The sequence below is a fragment of the Hyperolius riggenbachi genome, chromosome 1, assembly GCF_040937935.1.
Source record: "Hyperolius riggenbachi isolate aHypRig1 chromosome 1, aHypRig1.pri, whole genome shotgun sequence".
In the NCBI taxonomy this organism is placed as follows: Eukaryota; Metazoa; Chordata; class Amphibia; order Anura; family Hyperoliidae; genus Hyperolius; species Hyperolius riggenbachi.
This window is the reverse complement of record NC_090646.1, coordinates 597,871,247-597,892,308: the sequence shown is the minus strand read 5'-3', so window position 1 is coordinate 597,892,308 and position 21,062 is coordinate 597,871,247. Positions and strand designations below refer to the sequence as shown.

General features: G+C 40.6%; 1 protein-coding gene across 1 annotated transcript in view; it reads left to right on the top strand.

Moving 5' to 3' along the window:
• Positions 1 to 21,062, top strand: part of ITGA1 (integrin subunit alpha 1) — a 178,344-nt gene that overhangs the window by 125,630 nt on the left and 31,652 nt on the right. The window contains exons 12-20 of the mRNA XM_068271771.1: positions 374 to 516; positions 1,359 to 1,502; positions 8,277 to 8,507; positions 8,794 to 8,924; positions 11,347 to 11,513; positions 11,610 to 11,743; positions 16,997 to 17,107; positions 19,231 to 19,316; positions 19,825 to 19,960. Of these exons, the coding sequence (XP_068127872.1) occupies positions 374 to 516; positions 1,359 to 1,502; positions 8,277 to 8,507; positions 8,794 to 8,924; positions 11,347 to 11,513; positions 11,610 to 11,743; positions 16,997 to 17,107; positions 19,231 to 19,316; positions 19,825 to 19,960 (1,283 nt within the window). The remainder of the gene's footprint in view (positions 1 to 373; positions 517 to 1,358; positions 1,503 to 8,276; positions 8,508 to 8,793; positions 8,925 to 11,346; positions 11,514 to 11,609; positions 11,744 to 16,996; positions 17,108 to 19,230; positions 19,317 to 19,824; positions 19,961 to 21,062) is intronic.

The following is a 21,062-nucleotide window of genomic DNA, read 5'->3' as shown; positions in this document are numbered from 1 at the left end:
TAATTGTAGGGGGCCAACTTCACACAGCCAAGTAGATCTGCTTTAAAAAAAAAAACATGGATGTTTCCGAGTTTCAAGAAGAGACGACTGAAGTTTAAATCTCAACTCAGACTTGTATTTCAGGAATGAGAAATATTATGTTTAACTGTAGTAAGTTTATCAGATTTATTTTCTGGCAGATTTATTTTGTAGGATAGAAATCCTGTTACTGGCTCCACAGTGTAAATATGAAACTTTTATCTTACCCGTAATTGGAAGTTTCAGAGGAAACTCAATTTGATGAGTATGATAGGGGAGTACTTGCTATAATATTTTGTTACTTTTCTGTGCTTGTCTACAATTTCCCAACATTATTCACTTGCTGATATTTCAGGCTACTCTGTAACTTCTGCTTCTGTGAAAGGAAAAGAGATCTACATAGCAGGGCAGCCGCGCTACAACCACACAGGACAAGTCATCATCTATGAAATGAATGGAACAGATATTCAAATAATCCAAACATTGTATGGAGAACAGGTAAATTACCATAGCCATGTCTATTAATAAGCCTATTGGTTACCGAGCAGAAGGTGTCTATTCATGGGCATACCTTTTCATAACTGGATGACCAGGCCCTATAGCAGCTGCTGTCTCTTCTATAGCTATTTATGTATTTATTATTTATTTAATGTAATTATATAGCACCGACATATTGTCTTGTCACTAACTGTCCCTTTAGAGGGGCTCACAATCTAGTCCCTACCATAGTCCTATGTATATATCGTGTAGTGTATGTATTGTAATCTAGGGCCAATTTAGATGGAAGCCAATTAACTTATCTGTATGTTTTTGGCATGTGGGAGGAAACTGGAGTGCCTGTAGGAAATCCACACAGACACGGGGAAAAACATACAAACTCCTTGCAGATGTTGACCTGGCTGGGATTCGAACCGGGGACCCAGCGATGCAAGGGAGAATGCTAACCACTACGCCACGGTGCTGCCCACTATGCTACCGTGCTGCTCGATATAGATACTTTCTTGCGCACATTTCTCTGCAGAACTGTTCGAAAGGTCTGGTGGCATCTAAAGGTTAAAGGACCACTATCATGAAAACCGATTTTACAACAAAAAACCAAAACACAAAAAGGAAACACAAAAAGGTTTAAAAGGAAATAAATATGGCTGCCTCCATATCCCTTTCACTCCAGGTTCCCTTTAAGGAAACAATTGATATTGCAATCGTTCAGAAATGATTGGGTCCACCAGCTGCTCTGTTTTCATGCAATGCAATGAATAACCTGATCAAAAAGACAATCTTTACTAAAAAAAAAAAAAAAAAAAAGGTGTATATGTTCTCTATGTATCGTTTCATTTTAGATTGGGTCGTATTTTGGAAGTGTCCTCACCACAGTGGATGTAGATGGGGACTCCATCAGTGACATTCTTCTAGTTGGTGCCCCGATGTTCATGGGAAGTGAAAAACAAGAGCAAGGAAAAGTGTACGTCTATAGCATTCAGGAGGTAATAAGTCGAACGCTTCTGCTGCTTATATGTATTCCCAACAGGATTTAGAAAGAGAAGAGTCTTTTTATTTTTTTTAGCTTCAGGTCTCACATTATGTAAAATCTTGAAGGATAATTCAAATGGCTTAAGTGCCCTCTAGTGGTTGGTCTTGTTTGTACTGCCGTTATCTGTGATTATTTCACCAAGGCAGCTGAAAACAAAAAGTTATATACTTACAGTATCTATAAAGATGGATCATCCAGAGGCGTATCACATCCTAGTCAACCTTACTGCCACGGACCCTCTTTTAACTCAAAGCCTTACTCCCCTTGTTGGACAAGTGTGATCGTACCATACTTGCGCAAGTATAGCTGCACCTGCACAGTAGCACGCAGCTGCCTGTGGATGAGCTTCCTCGGCTTACTGTGCAGGTGCAGCCATATTTGTGCAGGCAGAGTACAAGCTTTTGTGGGATATGTTCACATGGGTCATGCCTGTCAACAGGGTGGGCAAGGAGGACACGGAAGCCTCTGGATTATCCTGAGGCTTTCCTCCACCTAGGTAAGTATTCTGCCGCCTCAGGTTCTATTTAATGAGCAATTACCTCTCTCAGCTAAAGCTAATAGATACACTCAGACTGGGAAGTTCATATCATAGCAGCTGCTAGTACTGTATTCATATTTTCATAATTAAGGTAATAAAACACATTTGTACTACTAAATATAACACTAAAGTTAATTAAACAAATAAGAGGCATACCCTAAAAAATGGCGCCTGGTCATTTGGGCGCCGTGTGAAGCTGCCAGTAGAATATCTGTAATATTACTGATATAATACTATTGGGCGCTGGCTAATGCCGACTGTAGAATATAGCTAATTTTATGCACTACTATTGCTTCACCTAACCTGTCTCTTACACAGACCCTCCCTCTACCTACTCCTAACACTAACCTACCACAATCTACGCCTAACACTAACTCCCCTTACACAGTCCTAACTCTAACCTACTGACTGTCTACTACTTCTAACACTAACCCCCTACTAATGCTAACCTACTGGCTGTCTACTACTTCTAACACTAACCCCCTCCTAATGCTAACCTACTGACTGTCTACTCCTAACACTAACCCCCTTCTATTGCTAACCTACTGACTGTCTACTCCTAACACTAGCCGCCTTCTAATGCTAACCTACTGACTGTCTACTACTTCTAACACTAACCCCCTCCTAATGCTAACCTACTGACTGTCTACTCCTAACACTAACCCCCTCCTAATGCTAACCTACTGACTGTCTACTCCTAACACTATCCCCCTCCGACGAAGGCTTTTTATAAGTCGAAAGCTCACTGTTTATCCATCTCTATGTTAGCCAATAAATGGTATCATCCTGATTCAAAACTTCTTGCTTTTACTCATGGCTAACACGGTACAACACTTTACTGCTCTTCCTAATGCTAACCTACTGACTGTCTACTCCTAACACTAACCCCCTCCTAATGCTAACCTACTGACTGTCTACTCCTAACACTATCCCCCTCCTAATGCTAACCTACTGACTGTCTACTCCTAACACTAACCCCCTCCTAATGCTAACCTACTGACTGTCTACTCCTAACACTATCCCCCTCCTAATGCTAACCTACTGACTGTCTACTCCTAACACTAACCCCCTCCTAATGCTAACCTACTGACTGTCTACTCCTAACACTAACCCCCTCCTAATGCTAACCTACTAACTGTCTACTCCTAACACTAACCCCCTCCTAATGCTAACCTACTGACTGTCTACTCCTAACACTAACCCCCTCCTAATGCTAACCTACTGACTGTCTACTACTTCTAACACTAACCCCCTCCTAATGCTAACCTACTGACTGTCTACTCCTAACACTATTCCCCTCCTAATGCTAACCTACTGACTGTCTACTCCTAACACTAACCCCCTTCTAATGCTAACCTACTGACTGTCTACTCCTAACACTAGCCGCCTTCTAATGCTAACCTACTGACTGTCTACTCCTAAAACTAACTCCCTTCTAATGCTAACCTACTCACTATCTACTCCTAACACTATCCCCCTCCTAATGATAACCTTTTGACTGTCTATTTCTAACACTAACCACCTTCTACTGCTAACCTACAGACTGTTTACTCCTAACAATATCCCCCTCCTAATGCTAACCTACTGACTGTCTGCTCCTAACACTATTCCCCTCCTAATGCTAACCTACAGACTGTTTACTCCTAACAATATCCCCCTCCTAATGCTAACCTACTGACTGTCTGCTCCTAACACTATTCCCCTCCTAATGCTAACCTACTGACTGTCTACTCCTAACACTAACCCCCTCCTAATGCTAACCTACTGACTGTCTACTCCTAACACTAACCCCCTCCTAATGCTAACCTACTGACTGTCTACTCCTAACACTATCCCCCTCCTAATGCTAACCTACTGACTGTCTACTCCTAACACTAACCCCCTCCTAATGCTAACCTACTGACTGTCTACTCCTAACACTATCCCCCTCCTAATACTAACCTACTGACTGTCTACTCCTAACACTAACCCCCTCCTAATGCTAACCTACTGACTGTCTACTCTTAACACTAACCCCCTCCTAATGCTAACCTACTGACTGTCTGCTCCTAACACTATCCCCCTCCTAATGCTAATCTACTGACTGTCTACTCCTAACACTAACCCCCTCCTAATGCTAACCTACTGACTGTCTACTCCTAACACTAACCCCCTCCTAATGCTAACCTACTGACTGTCTACTCCTAACACTAACCCCCTCCTAATGCTAACCTACTGACTGTCTACTCCTAACACTAACCCCCTTCTAATGCTAACCTACTGACTGTCTACTACTTCTAACACTAACCCCCTCCTAATGCTAACCTACTGACTGTCTACTCCTAACACTATTCCCCTCCTAATGCTAACCTACTGACTGTCTACTCCTAACACTAACCCCCTTCTAATGCTAACCTACTGACTGTCTACTCCTAACACTAGCCGCCTTCTAATGCTAATCTACTGACTGTCTACTCCTAAAACTAACTCCCTTCTAATGCTAACCTACTCACTATCTACTCCTAACACTATCCCCCTCCTAATGATAACCTTTTGACTGTCTGCTCCTAACACTATTCCCCTCCTAATGCTAACCTACTGACTGTCTACTCCTAACACTAACCCCCTCCTAATGCTAACCTACTGACTGTCTACTCCTAACACTAACCCCCTCCTAATGCTAACCTACTGACTGTCTACTCCTAACACTATCCCCCTCCTAATGCTAACCTACTGACTGTCTACTCCTAACACTAACCCCCTCCTAATGCTAACCTACTGACTGTCTACTCCTAACACTAACCCCCTCCTAATGCTAACCTACTGACTGTCTACTCCTAACACTATCCCCCTCCTAATGCTAACCTACTGACTGTCTACTCCTAACACTAACCCCCTCCTAATGCTAACCTACTGACTGTCTACTCCTAACACTATCCCCCTCCTAATGCTAACCTACTGACTGTCTACTCCTAACACTAACCCCCTCCTAATGCTAACCTACTGACTGTCTACTCTTAACACTAACCCCCTCCTAATGCTAACCTACTGACTGTCTGCTCCTAACACTATCCCCCTCCTAATGCTAATCTACTGACTGTCTACTCCTAACACTAACCCCCTCCTAATGCTAACCTACTGACTGTCTACTCCTAACACTAACCCCCTCCTAATGCTAACCTACTAACTGTCTACTCCTAACACTAACCCCCTTCTAATGCTAACCTACTGACTGTCTACTACTTCTAACACTAACCCCCTCCTAATGCTAACCTACTGACTGTCTACTCCTAACACTATTCCCCTCCTAATGCTAACCTACTGACTGTCTACTCCTAACACTAACCCCCTTCTAATGCTAACCTACTGACTGTCTACTCCTAACACTAGCCGCCTTCTAATGCTAATCTACTGACTGTCTACTCCTAAAACTAACTCCCTTCTAATGCTAACCTACTCACTATCTACTCCTAACACTATCCCCTTCCTAATGATAACCTTTTGACTGTCTATTTCTAACACTAACCACCTCCTACTGCTAACCTACAGACTGTTTACTCCTAACACTATCCCCCTCCTAATGCTAACCTACTGACTGTCTGCTCCTAACACTATTCCCCTCCTAATGCTAACCTACAGACTGTTTACTCCTAACAATATCCCCCTCCTAATGCTAACCTACTGACTGTCTGCTCCTAACACTATTCCCCTCCTAATGCTAACCTACAGACTGTTTACTCCTAACAATATCCCCCTCCTAATGCTAACCTACTGACTGTCTGCTCCTAACACTATTCCCCTCCTAATGCTAACCTACTGACTGTCTACTCCTAACACTAACCCCCTCCTAATGCTAACCTACTGACTGTCTACTCCTAACACTAACCCCCTCCTAATGCTAACCTACTGACTGTCTGCTCCTAACACTATTCCCCTCCTAATGCTAACCTACTGACTGTCTACTCCTAACACTAACCCCCTCCTAATGCTAACCTACTGACTGTCTACTCCTAACACTAACCCCCTCCTAATGCTAACCTACTGACTGTATACTCCTAACACTATCCCCCTCCTAATGCTAACCTACTGACTGTCTACTCCTAACACTAACCCCCTCCTAATGCTAACCTACTTACTGTCTACTCCTAACACTATCCCCCTCCTAATGCTAACCTACTTACTGTCTACTCCTAACACTAACCCCCTCCTAATGCTAACCTACTGACTGTCTACTCTTAACACTAACCCCCTCCTAATGCTAACCTACTGACTGTCTGCTCCTAACACTATCCCCCTCCTAATGCTAATCTACTGACTGTCTACTCCTAACACTAACCCCCTCCTAATGCTAACCTACTGACTGTCTACTCCTAACACTAACCCCCTCCTAATGCTAACCTACAGACTGTATACTCCTAGCACTAACCCCCTCCTAATGCTAACCTACTGACTGTCTACTCCTAACACTATCCCCCTCCTAATGCTAACCTACTGACTGTCTACTCCTAACACCATCCCCCTTCTAATGCTAGCCTACTGACTGTCTACTCCTAGCACTAACCCCCTCCTAATGCTAGCCTACTGACTGTCTACTCCTAACACTAACCCCCTCCTAATGCTAACCTGCAGACTGTATACTCCTAGCACTAACCCCCTCCTAATGCTAACCTACAGACTGTCTACTCCTAACACTTCAGGCCAAGGTCCTGAAGTGGTTAACAATGGCATCCAATATCTTTATCAAATCAGTTAAAAAATTGTCTACTGTTATGCCCTTATTCCTCTGCTTCCTTTGTGGTGGACTCAGCTCTGAGCTAGTGGTGGACAAAGCCAACAGTGGTCCTTAGTGCAAAAGAAATGAAGGGGCCCGTGTGAGTGGTCATAATCATAAAAGATTATGGTTGGATCCAAATAATGTCAATAACATAGAGGTGCATGAATCTAGGTTACATTCTGTAGGCACTGTGTTAATGTAGCACACATTGCATACTTGTGTATGACTGGGCCAGTGCCACAAGCAAATATCACTGTTCCTCTTGGGTTTCAGAGAGAAATACACACAGAAAAGCTTATAGAATAATCTCGCCTTAATTGTGGTGCAACTAAATGGGTCCTAGAGGGCATGGGGCCCCTGTGTGGCTGTATGGCCTGCATGGACCTATGTCCGCCTCTGATCTGAGCTAACATTTCCACTTAAAGTGGTCTGAAACTCTGACATAACATTCAATAAAAGTGTGTTTTTCTGCTTGTTATTACTCATACCATTATCATATTTGCTTTTGTGCATAAGTAGTATTGTCTGTCTACAAATTACACATTTCCAAAGTGTAGTTTGTCTTGTCCTGAAATCTGCCATTGCATTTTATTCTAATTGCTTTTTATTATATATTAAAATCTTCTAATGAGCTGTTCTGAGCTCTGTGTGTGCCTGAAACAGAGACAGTGTTTTTTACTTGTTACAGACACATGTATCAACACCGGAATGTAAACAAAGATACTGTTATCTCCGGTCTGGATGCAGATTTGAAGCTGAATAGCAGGACAAAATGCTTTGTTTAACCATTTCAGTGATGTTCTGCCAAAAAACATTTTCTGGCATATTAGCTTTAAAGCTGTGAGGAATCTTTTAGAGCAAAGTAGAAATGCTGACTTACAGACCATTTTAAAATGCTGATTGCAAATGCATTGCGATGCAATTGCAATTTTATCTATGCTTGTGGATGGTGCATGCAGTACAACCCGGTTATCACACATTTGGATGGGTGTACAGCGATTTCCGCCAGAGGAGGAGAAAAAAAATCATGGTAAACGATTGTAAATTGTTGGCTCACAAGAAAATTGTATAGCACCACAATTGCTATGGAAATTTCTTACAGTCCCATTGACTTGACCTAAATGCCAATGCAGGAAAAATGTAACATCTAATGGGTTGATGTTCAGGCTCAAATCGTACAAGTGGGGAAAGTGCACTGTGATTACTGCTAATCAAGGTGCCCTTGTGATCAGCATCAGGAACTGAATATTGTAAATCGAAACACCAGGAAAACCCCCTTAGAAGCATATGGTATGGATTGTTGCTTGGTGGTCAGTTTTTATTGAAAAGTTGTTCAAATTGAAAATCAGGACCTGTTACTCGACAACCTGTCTGATCTAATATGTCCTTGTTCTAGTCTGTTAAGCATCGTCTTACTGTATGTATTATGCTCACAGGAGACCTTCAAACAGGAGATGACCCTCCAGCCAATTAACCAAACCTGCAAGGAAGATGCGGAGAATGAGCCATGTGGAGCTCGCTTTGGCACTGCCATTGCAGCAGTGACGGATCTCAACCTGGATGGCTATAATGATGTAGCCATAGGGGCTCCTTTAGAAGGCGATCATCGCGGGGCTGTGTATATTTATCACGGAAGTGGAAAAACAATAAAGAAAGATTATGCTCAGGTAGGTGTTAAAATTCTTTTCATAGAGAGCCTAGTAAGCTGCCTGTTGATTATGCCTCAGATCAGATCACAGCTCACATGCAGACACACCCAATTTATGGTAGGTTCCTCTGGGTCTGGCAGAGAAGAAACAGAGCAAAGGTAAAGGTGAGTCATGTCTCGTAATACCTGTGCTTGCCAATTTTTGGAATGGGTGTGCTTGTGCTTTTTGTTTTTTTCACTAATGGTTGTTTTAACAAAAATACATGTACCTGACATTTTTATTTTATTCTTTTTTTCCTTAACAGCATATACCATCAGGTGGAGATGGGAAAAAAGTAAAATTTTTTGGTCAGTCCATTGATGGTAAAATGGATTTGAATGGAGATGGACTGACGGATGTAACCATTGGAGGGCTAGGAGGGGCCTTGTCGTTTTGGTATGTGTTTAACCAATAGAGTGAACGATGATTGTTTTAGATGCAACTTCTAGCATGTTATGTTATTACATAGCTGGTTTGGTTGAAAAAAGACATCCATCCCTTTAGTTCCTTTTCATGTTCAAATTATCAGATTTCAATGGAGAATCACTGCAAAATATTTTTATATTGCACATTTTTTATTTTTATATCTATTTAAGGGTATTTTTTTATTTTGAAAACATAAGTTCATGCACACTAGAAGCACTTTAGGTACATTAGAAAGCATATATAAAGCCTACACTGTACATATGGATGGAACCTCAGGCTCTGATTTAGGCCTCTTTCAGATGTGTTTAACAAGCCATCTAGCTGCCCAAGTGCTGGGAGTGGGTGCCATCTGGTTGCAATATATTGCAGCCAAACCAATTAGTAACATTTACTGTATAAACCACACACGTTTCAGTGGTTGGACACGCAGTGCGCTTACTGCCCAGTAAAAAAAAATGTCTCATGTCATTTTGACATCTGTTATTGGAACAGGTGTTCCAAGTGGCAGATCTTCTTTCTAAACAAGCGAGGAGAGGTCCACACAACAAAGGCAGAGGTTATTGAGATAATTTTACATCTTCTCTTTAAAATACCTTTTTAGCACTTTGTAACTGAAAAAGTGTCAGAAAGTAGGTGAAGAAGTACGATCAAAATTATTTTGAGTTTTTTTACGCTTGCTGGTGGTTTGAAAAGGCATTATTTTGACAAGGTATAAAATATCACCAAGGAGAAAAAGTTAATTGCATATTGGCCAGAAGGTCTCCAAGTCTAATTGATAAAAGTCTGGAGCATGAGTGGGGCAAAATGATAGGTTCAAGACCCCCTGTGCCTCAGGAGTCTAAGTAAATTGTGAAATGTTAACAACTTATAGTGTGGTGTCTCCTTCCTCTGGCACAAGGCCCACTTTTGCTGCATTTGTTTGTAGTGTCTCTCCTCTCTGGTTGTGCTGGCTTTTTGTCATGGGAGATGTCTATCTTTATGAAGACCAAAAAATGAGATATGGAAGGCTCTATTTCAGTAGTAGGGCCATTATTCCGGGCTTCTGTTTCTTGTTAAATTTTCAATGTTTGCCATATGTGTTCTCATTAAGCCAAAAGTTTGTTTTTGTGAGGTATATACATATTACGACATATAGTCTGAAACATTAAGCTCAGACTTTGCTCTTATAGTGTCATCTCTACTCCTGGACAGTTGGAGTGTATGTCGGTTAAGCCTTTGATGTAGGATTTGAGCCTTCAGCTAGGGTATGAATCTCGGCTAAAGCCTGTTCATTGAATTTTTGGTATTGGTTTTTCCAATCTCTATATTTTCTTCTCCATAACTAGCAATTATTTTAGGATTTTGACTATCATATGCAACATGGCATTAAAAGTCACTTTATTCCATATTTTCTCCCAAATATTGCAAAATGCTGTATCCTTTGGAAACATTATGAAGTGTACCTTTGCAAGTACAACCCTAGGGATCTTTGTCACACTGCAGGATTCTGCTAGGGTTTATCATGTAGATCAAAACTGATATGGTTTCTGTTGATTTTTCCAGTGCCCATTCAAAGGGTCTCACATATGGCTTCTGTAGGAAGCTCCACAGTTGATAAAATATGATTAGCTTATTCTTCAGTATAAGACACCTCTGCCATCATTATGCCCCATGGTGCTGTCTTCCATGGGTATATTTTAGCTTAAATGAAGAATGTATTAGATCCCCTGTAATAGGAAATTTGAAACAATGGTTGCGTGTCAAGACCGATACCTCAATACTTCATGGGGCACAGACTAGCAAAGACTAAAGTGTAGTAGATTTGGTCAACAACAACAAAAAAACTTATTTTATGCAAGACCTATTAAAAAAAAGCAAGCCAGCTAGATCCAATGTAAACAGCTGGACATGAAGCAACAGCCCACTGTTTTAGTCTAGACACCCTTTATCGAGCTTAACAGCTAAATAAATGCAGGATGTTAGCCTAGCTATTTATATACTACAGCATAATAAAGTTCGCTCAATTATAATACACATCATTGAACAGCGGATGGATTTAGAATAAGCAACAAGCACTGGACCTGATGGAAGTCTGAAAAGTAAAATGCAAATGAACCCTTTCCGAGAGTCAAAAACAGTGCCACCCAGTGCTGACCAATCAGCACACAAGTCTATAGCCACACCCCCTGCCCTGCTTTAAGGGATGGATAGAGCCAGGGTGCCAACCAATCAGCACCCACGTACCACCAAAGTAGGAAAAACACCAAGGTGGTGAGGCCCAAATGGGTTTATGAACCTGAACTTTACTAACCATGGTCTTGCTCCCAATTTACTAATATTGTCTTCAGTTATGTTGTACAATCGTACTCCCATGGGTATCTAATAAAGTGTTTCGGGGGTTTCTTTCTTCTAGGTCTCGGGATGTTGCAGAAGTGACAGTAGCAATGACGTTCGAGCCAGATACAATAAATATGGAAAAGAGAAATTGTAAAATCAATAACAGAGAAACAGTGTGTATCAATGCGACATACTGCTTCGAGATCGTCATTAAACCCAGTGAAAGCAAGCAGGAGACATTTGGTATGTTGGCAATGTCTACTGAGATAAAACTGAATTTCTTTTATTTGAAACTAAAACATATTTTAGAGGGTTTTTTTTGTTTGTTTTTCTTTGCAGATCTAGAGTATAAAATCACACTTGACTCACACAGATTTCTATCCCGAAGTCTTTTCACTGAAAGCAATGGAAGGAGTGTACAAGGTCAAATCTCTAAAAGTCAGCAATGCGTTGAACACAACTTCTATATGGTGGCAAGTAATACTTTACAGGGAAATTTTACTGCCATTTCTTAGACAGTTATATAATTTGGGTGAAAAAAAGACATCTGCCTATCAAGTTCAGCCAGAACAACATTGTCCTGCACCCTCTCATGTTCCAGTTTAACCAGAAAAAAAAAACCTTCAGGCCTGGAACCCGCCAGCAGCGCTTTTCTAAGCCTTTTCTTAGCACTTGTAATTTAAAAGGCTCTTGTTCATGTTATGTGTGTGATCCCACTTGAGGGATTTTTAAAAATCTCCCATAGCATAGCATTAGTAAGAACTTTTTCAAATCACTGGTGCTTAGAAAGCGATGCTAGTGGGTTCCAGGCCTTACAAGGCTTGGGCCAATTCCTAACTCCTTTCTGACTCCAGATGGAAATCAGATAAAATCCCTGATTCAACACCACTTAGAATTACCTATTAATGAATTATAGTCATTGAAATCCTTCAATGGGTGGAAAGTATCCAAACACCAAGAATTTGCCATAATTACCATAATTTGCCATAATGAGAACCCCTTTCTAAATAGATGGCACAAACATTTTTCCTCCATGTGCAGATCATGCCCCCTTGTCTTTTGTACAAGTCTAGGAGAAAAAAAAAGAAGCTTTGCATTGCCCTCTAATGTATTTATACATGTTAATCAGGTCACCTCTCAGTTGTTTTTTCCCACGGGAAATAAGGCCAGTTTGTCTAAAATTTCTGGTTAGTGAGACCTTCCATCCCTTTAATTAATTCAGTTGCCCAACTTTGTACCTGCTCTATTCAATGTCCTTCCTGTAGTGTGGTGCCCAAAACTGTATCCCAAACCTAATATGTGGCCCCTCAAGTGATTTATACAGATGGAGTAGTATATTAGCATTTCATGATTATATGTCTAATTTTATGCATCCCAGAATTTGAGGTGCTTTAGTTGCTGCTACTTGGCATTGAATACAGTTGCTTAACTTATCATCCAGTATTACCAAGTCCTTCTACAAGTCTGATGTTCCCAGCTGTATGCCATTTCTCCTATATGATGCTCTACAGTTGGCATGCCCAAGGTACATGACCTTACATTTCATCTTCCATGTTCCTTCCCATAGGGCCATGCTGTCAGGATCCTGTAGTAATATCTTTGCTTAGTGTTTTAAAGAGCAATCCATGACATTTCCTTGAATTTAAACATTCAGTAGAGATAACCTTCTGAAATGCATGCCTTTCAGGGAATGCTTTTGAAAAGAAAAAAAACAAAACCTGAGAGTCCTCCATAGTCCCATTGATTGCATGGTCCCATTGATTGCATGTTCTGTGCCCTTGATGTACCAGGGATTGTGGTGAGGAAGATCACAGTGGAGACCTGGAGGTGGGTTAGCAAGCAAACAGTAGCAGCATAAGAACAGTAGGGCTCCTGAAGGTGCGGTCTTGGTGTCATATCAGTGTTGCTTGAGGGATCCCTCCCACTTTGAAAGAAACCTTATGTGACATGTGATATCAGATTAGATAGACATGTGTAAGTACAGTGGCAAGCATACAAATATCTGTGCTGTGCTCCTTTTCTTCTTTCCCTGTCTGAAAGTCTTAATATTGATAGTTAAATAGTTATTTAGATTGAAAAAAGACTTAGGTCCATCGAGTTCAATCAGAAAAAAAGGTACAACAATCGCCTGCACCCTCACTGTTGTTGATCCAGAGCAAGACAAAAAACCTTACAAGGCATTGTTCATTGTCCAAAAAACCCCTTCCCGACTCTAGATGGCAATCGGATAAAATCCCTGGATCAACATCACTGGGAATTAACTAGTAATTATAGTCAAGGATGTCTATCAAAGGAAGGAAAGCATTCTAAACCATCCTTAAACGCAGATATAGAATTTGCCATAACTACTTCCTGTGGTAATACATTCAACATTTTAATCACTCTTACTGTAAACGGTCCTAAATAAATGGCTAAAATTGTTTTCCTCCATGCGCAGATCATGTCCTCTAGTCCTTAGAGAAGGCCTAGGGACAAAAAGCTTATCTGCCCAACTTTTATATTGCTCTCTGATGTATTTATACATGTTAATTAGATCTCCTTTAAAGTACACCTGAACTCATTTTAAAATCACATACTTTTAATGATTTTTTATTTGTGGTGCTGTGACATAATGTCACAGCACCTTCCTACCCATCTGTTATAATCTGTTCTAATCACCTTTTTCCGGCACCAGCAACTTCTTGTAGTTGCGTCTCACGGACTGTGAGATGACTTGACTCTCTACACAGCAAGCAGGAGATAGACTTTCTCAGGCTTCCTCAATATTCACATTATTTATTCAGGAAACAGAAATACAGATAGATACAGTTCATCACATCCTAGCCACGCCAATCTTCATGTTGCGTTACAAGCTTCTTGATTAGACTTCCTCTTTCTAACCTACGATACATTAGACTACCTATGTACAGCATACATTATATCAGATTACATATAGAATGAAAAATACTTAGAGGCTCCAGTCAGTATTGAAGCATAGCAGGAATCAGAGAGAGAGCCTTTTTCAGCTCGTCCGGCTATTAATACCGACTAGGAAAGAGTTAATTGTGATCTCATCTTCGCCATCCCCTAGATCAGACTATTGGTGGACCCCCTCGTGGTGTCATCATACCCACCTACTCGATTAATATTTAATGAGGCTTTTGACATACATACATGGAATTTGGTGTTTAGTAAATATGGCTGATGTTTATTGTTCTAGTGGTGTACATGCACAGGTCAGGGAGACCTGTGGCCTTGTCCATAGAACAGCTTCTTGGTATGTTCTGGTTCTGGTCCTAGGGACAAAAAGCTTATCTGCCCAACTTTTATATTGCTCTCTGATGTATTTATACATGTTAATTAGATCTCCTTTAAAGTACACCTGAACTCATTTTAAAATCACATACTTTTAATGATTTTTTATTTGTGGTGCTGTGACATAATGTCACAGCACCTTCCTACCCATCTGTTATAATCTGTTCTAATCACCTTTTTCCGGCACCAGCAACTTCTTGTAGTTGCGTCTCACGGACTGTGAGATGACTTGACTCTCTACACAGCAAGCAGGAGATAGACTTTCTCAGGCTTCCTCAATATTCACGTTATTTATTCAGGAAACAGAAATACAGATAGATACAGTTCATCCCATCCTAGCCACGCCAATCTTCATGTTGCGTTACAAGCTTCTTGATTAGACTTCCTCTTTCTAACCTACGTTACACCAGACTACCTATGTACAGCATACATTATATCAGATTACATATAGAATGAAAAATACTTAGAGGCTCCAGTCAGTATTGAAGCATAGCAGGAATCAGAGAGAGAGCCTTTTTCAGCTCGTCCGGCTATTAATACCGACTAGGAAAGAGTTAATTGTGATCTCATCTTCGCCATCCCCTAGATCAGACTATTGGTGGACCCCCTCGTGGTGTCATCATACACACCTACTCGATTAATATTTAATGAGGCTTTTGACATACATACATGGAATTTGGTGTTTAGTAAATATGGCTGATGTTTATTGTTCTAGTGGTGTACATGCACAGGTCAGGGAGACCTGTGGCCTTGTCCATAGAACAGCTTCTTGGTATGTTCTGGTTCTGCTGACAAAACTGCAGATTTTCTCTCTAAGAGAAAATCCCCTTAAAGGGCAGGTCTGCTCCCCAAGCCTTTTTGACTAACTCAGTCCAAATAACTGAGGCCTACTTAAATTATAACACCATCCAGTGCTCCCCTGTGCCCCGCTCTGCTCAGCCAAAAAATTGGACTCCCTCTCCTCTGCCCGTGCTCAGGAATGCCCCCTCCACTTGTTGCTAATGGTTCCTATAAACACAGCATGCTTGGGAGTTGCGCTGTGTGCAGTCTAGTGGTAATTTAGCTCGGAACGATAGTGCACTAATAGCTGTATTAGTACACTATCGTTTTGAGCTAAATTACCTCAAGACCACACACAGCCCAGCTCCCTAGTGCGCTGTGCATGTAGGAACTATTGGTGGCGAGGGACTGACACTTCCTCCCTGCCCATCATTGAGCTCTGCATTACGGCTGAGTAGAATGGGGGACACAGGCTGACAGGGGGCGCTGAAGGGGGAGGATGGTGCTGTGACTCATATGTCACAACACCACAGATAAAAAAGCATTAAAAACATGTCATTTAAAAAAAAGGTCGTACATTACTGCAATATCGTTCCTCTTATGCGGTGCCCAGAACTGAATTCCATATTCCAGATGTGGCCTTACTAGAAAGATAAACAGCGGCAATATTATGCTAGCATTCCACGTTTTTATTTATCTTTTGATGGATCCCAAAATCCTTCTCCAAGTTTGATGTCCCCATTTGCATCCCGTTTATTTCATATGGTGCTAGACCATTGGTACGACAAAAATGCATGACTATATTTGTCAACATTGAATTTGATCTGCCATTTATGTGCCCATATGGTCATCCTATCCAGATCCTTCTGCAATATGTCACTATCTTCCATTTATGCAACTGACAAGTTTTCTCCATTAGGGATCCTGAGGACTATAGCATCCCTCACTGATAAGGAATCTCAGCCATAAAACACTTTCCTGGAAGATTATGAATGCAGGTGTAAAATAAAATAGGTCGATGGTTCATATAATTGAGCTCTCTGAGACACAAGACAGACAATCAGTGAGCTGAGAAAAAAAACAATAAATCTGCTTTTTTTTATAGAGTTTTTTTTAAACATGTTGGATGTCTAAAAATCGTTTTTAGGAATAGGAGGATAGATACAATTTAACTCACCAGTTTATTTTTACTCAAGTATCAATGAAAGGCCACAATTTGCAACGACTAATGCATTTTGTTAATATAATGGGCAAGATGGTCCTGATCAGTAACGGGCAAATGTAATCCTCTCAAAACTGCCTAAATAGTCTACTTCCATAAAAAATGATTGGCAGCACTGAAGAAAGATTGGTTTGATTAGGAATGATTAGGAATGTCATAACAGGTATAGCAGAGACAGAATAACAGATTTATACTACCGGTAAATGAAACAGCACAAGTATGTTTCATAGAGGAGAAATCAATACAATCAATTTAGGTTTCTGATCCAAATGTGGAGACCAGTGTGAATTTGATGGGCAAGTCCACATTTTGCACGATAAATCCACCCAGCCATACATAATAGTAGGTAAAAATCTTCCTGAATTTAGATGCACTTTAACTACAAAACTACTACTTGAGTTATTAATGTAGTTCTTCTGCTTTATTCTAGGAAAAACCAGACTTTCTGAACTCTGTGAATGTTTCAGTAGAGTTTAAATTTAAAGACCCTGAACAAGGTCCGGTTCTCAGCAGTGACCATCCAAACAGTGCAAATGGCTATGTGAGTATAGACTGAGTAACATTTTAATCAGGTGTGCATGTGGCATAGCCTAATGGATCTCAAAATTAGCTGCTTCCGGAAGCACGTGCACCCCAACACCTCAGACCTCACCGTTCATTAATAACGTAATGTGTGCATTGTCCGGTAGGACACAGCTCTGCTCATACTATTATGCCAGAACCTGAAGCAATGCAAAGCCAAAGCACCAATGTGAATTGTGGGACCATTGCAGTGCATTGATGTGTGATTAAACATTTTGTTATACACACTGCAGCATGTATAGGGCTTGATTTACTAAACCGTAATAACTCATATTTCGCGATCAATAATTCGCGATCGCGCACAAAATCAAGCCCATAGTGTGAATGCACACTTAGAAAACAAGAGCTGCATAGAACTCTGCCTGCCACAGTCTGTGAACCTGTGGTTGCAGCTGATATTGGTTACTCCTCCCCCATGTCACACACACAACATATCTATTCTGCTGGGGGTCTTCAGCACAGTCACTTGTGTTACATTGAAAATATCCTGGCAATATATGTGATAATGCATACATGAAAAGAAAAAGTGCAAGGGAAAATGGGCTGAGAGCAGAATATTTTTAATTTTACAGACATACCGTACTACTATCCCCGATAGTAAAAAACTGGTAATTATACCAGTACTAGTTAAAAAGACCTGCCCGTTAAAAAATGGGTACTAGGCCTTGGCCATGACCTTCCCCCGTACACGAACACACATGCCCGCCCGTCGTCCTGCGCCCGTCTTCTTTGTTGTCTGAAGTCCGTCCGCACGTCACGCATGTGCGCCATGCACAACACATGGACACCGGAGGATACAGCGACAGGGCTAATATTATAAAGGATTCTACTTTCCCCATAATTTTTTGTAATTTGTGGACTATTAAATAAACCTATTTAAACAAAAACTATTGATGAGCAAAATGTCTTCTAACAAACAATTTCCATAGCTGGGGTTGGGGGGGGGGGTGGCACTAGATTTAGCAAATCAAAGCCTGTAGCTTGTGGTAAGTTAATTTGGGTTAATTGATCAATGATCATATTACTTTTCCTACCTGGGTCAGTTAGGGAATTAAAATGTGGGGTTGGTCAATGGGATTTCACGTTACTTGATTTTGGGATGAAAATAGTGTTCTCACTTTTTTCAGAGGTTACACATTTTCTGGCTCACTTAAAATCCCCAATGTTCATCAGCCGTGATAATTTAACCCCTCAATCTGCAGAATGTGTCATCTGATTTTAGAGCTGAACGCTGGTACACACAGGCTGTTATTTTAATTTGGGGTTTGTTTGGAGCTACACATGCTGGTTAAAGCGGATCCGAGATGAAAAACTAACTATAACAAGTCACTTGTCTATATATCTTATCTAAAGTTTAGATAGTGTCACAGCAAATATAGCTGCAAACAGCTTTAATAGAAAATGATTATTTCTTCCTGTGATACAATGACAGCAGCCGTGTTGTTGGTAAACATTACACAGAGGCAGGCTTATCTGTATCTTGAGCACTCAGTCTGTGAAAAAAACCTAATCCCTCCTCCTCCCTCCTTCCCTCTGCCTCTGAAATCAATGACTAGTAACACCCCCTCCTCCTCCTGCCCAGACTGAGCTCCCATGAGCCCTTGCTACTGCCAAGGCTCTCTGAAAGCCTGTGGGCATGGTTTATTTAGTTTATAGGAAATTAGAGTATTAAAACAAAAAAAAGTATTTGGCTTGAGGAATGCCCTATAAACAATAGGAAAGGAACACAATTATGCAATGAGTAAAAGTTAATCTCGGATCCACTTTAAATGTAATGCATATTAATTATTTCATTCAATTATAGATAATAGAGTTGGTGGTGGAGTATGCACATTTTGTATGCAAATGTATGCAGCTTGAAAACTGACCAATCAAATCAAGGGGGACTTTAATGCATTTTTTTTACCTGCATAATGTACATATACAGTACAATTTGCATAATCCTGCATCAACTCTACATTCTTTTCATCTCATTGACCATTCCTAATTTAAACATGATTTTGTTTGAAGATGCAGGTTAGTACTAAACACAAGTACTAATTAAAATAGTAAACATTTGTTGTTTTTAATTTTTTTTCACAGATCCCCTTCACTATGGATTGTGGTGCTCATAAGAAATGTATTAGTGACCTGGTGCTGGATGCTCAGTTAACTGTTGGAGAGCAAAGGTAACATTCTTTAAAGAGCAGAACTATCCTAGGCAGGTTTCAAAGCCACACCCCTCACCTGACAAAAAATAGACTTGTGCCTACTTAGGTTGGCATGCCCGGATTTATGCTTTGTGTGGCCCTAGTAAGTTGTGGCTCCCCTTTAATGTGCAACAGCGTTCCTCCCATTCCATGTGCAGCGTCCTATTCCATGTGTATCATCCATGTACTGGTGGCCCTTTCTTCCATGTACAGCTCCCTTGGGCATCAGTTTCCTTTTTTCATGTGTTACTCCCCATTTTCAGTCTCCTCTTTCATATGTGAAATTATACACCCATCTGAAGCTTAGTGGTGTGGTTTGCATTGTGCCGTATTACTCCATTCCTATACAATTACATGACGAAATGATTATATTCTCATCTCCTATCATTCAGAAAGGAGAAAGGGAGCATATATTGTGAAAAGAAAACCTTAGTAGGAAATGTGTTGTATTATGCCAGCCTGGTTACTGTCTATACATATTTTACAGCTTTGAACAGATGATTGTACAGCATGACAATGACAAGTTTAATGTCATGATAACGTTGAGGAATGACGGAGACAGTGCTTATAATGCCAGGATATCAATGAAATATTCTTCAAATGTTATACGAGCTAAAATCGAGGTGAGTGCCCTTTCCCCCAAATATCCAGCATCATTTATGCCAATGAAATCTACTATTCCTCTTTTACCTGTTTAGCATTGCTGACCCCTGCTGGTGAAAGTTGAGATCTACACCCTCTGCAATCAAACATAAAGTTTGATTGCAGATTTGCTATGTACATTTTTGGTAAAATCTCAATGTGCTATAAATGCAGGAAATAATTAAATATAAATAATAGTAAATGTATTTTTATTTTATTTATTTACTTATTTAAAGAGGAACTTCAGCCTAAACAAACATGTTCATTAAAATAGATAGGTAATATAATCTCTTACCCACCCTGTTTTAAAAGAACAGGCAAATGTTTGTGATTTCATGGGGGCAGCCATCTTTTTGATTGAAAGGAGGTGACAGGGAGCATGAGACACAGCTCCAACTGTCCTTTGATAGCCCCTCCCAGCTGCACCTCTAGGCTTCAAAGTAAAAATTAAAAAAAAAAAATTGCGCATAAACAGCAGAATGAGAACAACAACATCAGAAATCCCATCATGCTTTGCACAGCATCAGGGGAAAAATGCCTGGGCAGATTTCTTTGATGGGGCGGAGCTAAGGTTCTGTGCAGCTAAAAATGAGGCTTGGGTAAGAAAAACAAAGTTCTAATGCTGTGAAACTGTTAAAGAAACACCAAGCCTTTTCAGTGCTGCTGAGTACCGTATATATTTTTAGTCTGGAGGTTCACTTTAAGCATTTATATAGTGCCGACATATTACTCAGTATATTCTCTTGTCTCGAACTGTTCTTCAGAGGGGCTCACAATCCAGTCCCTACTATAGTCATATGTCTATGTGTGTATCTTGTAGTGCATATATTTCATATATTCATATATTTCTGGAACTCTGACCCATCACAAAACCAGTAACTGTTTGTTCAGCAGCATTAACATGAAGGACCCCTCAATTTCTCCACTCACATGTGAGGAGTGTGATGATGCTACTACAGCAAAGGGATTAAAAAAGCCCCCTGCAGTTTATCAGGTCCCACAGGTTCCTCCTGGTTGCCTACATTTTGCCCCTGACACAGGGAGCATTCTGCACATGTGCAGTTACAAATCTATAAAAACTGC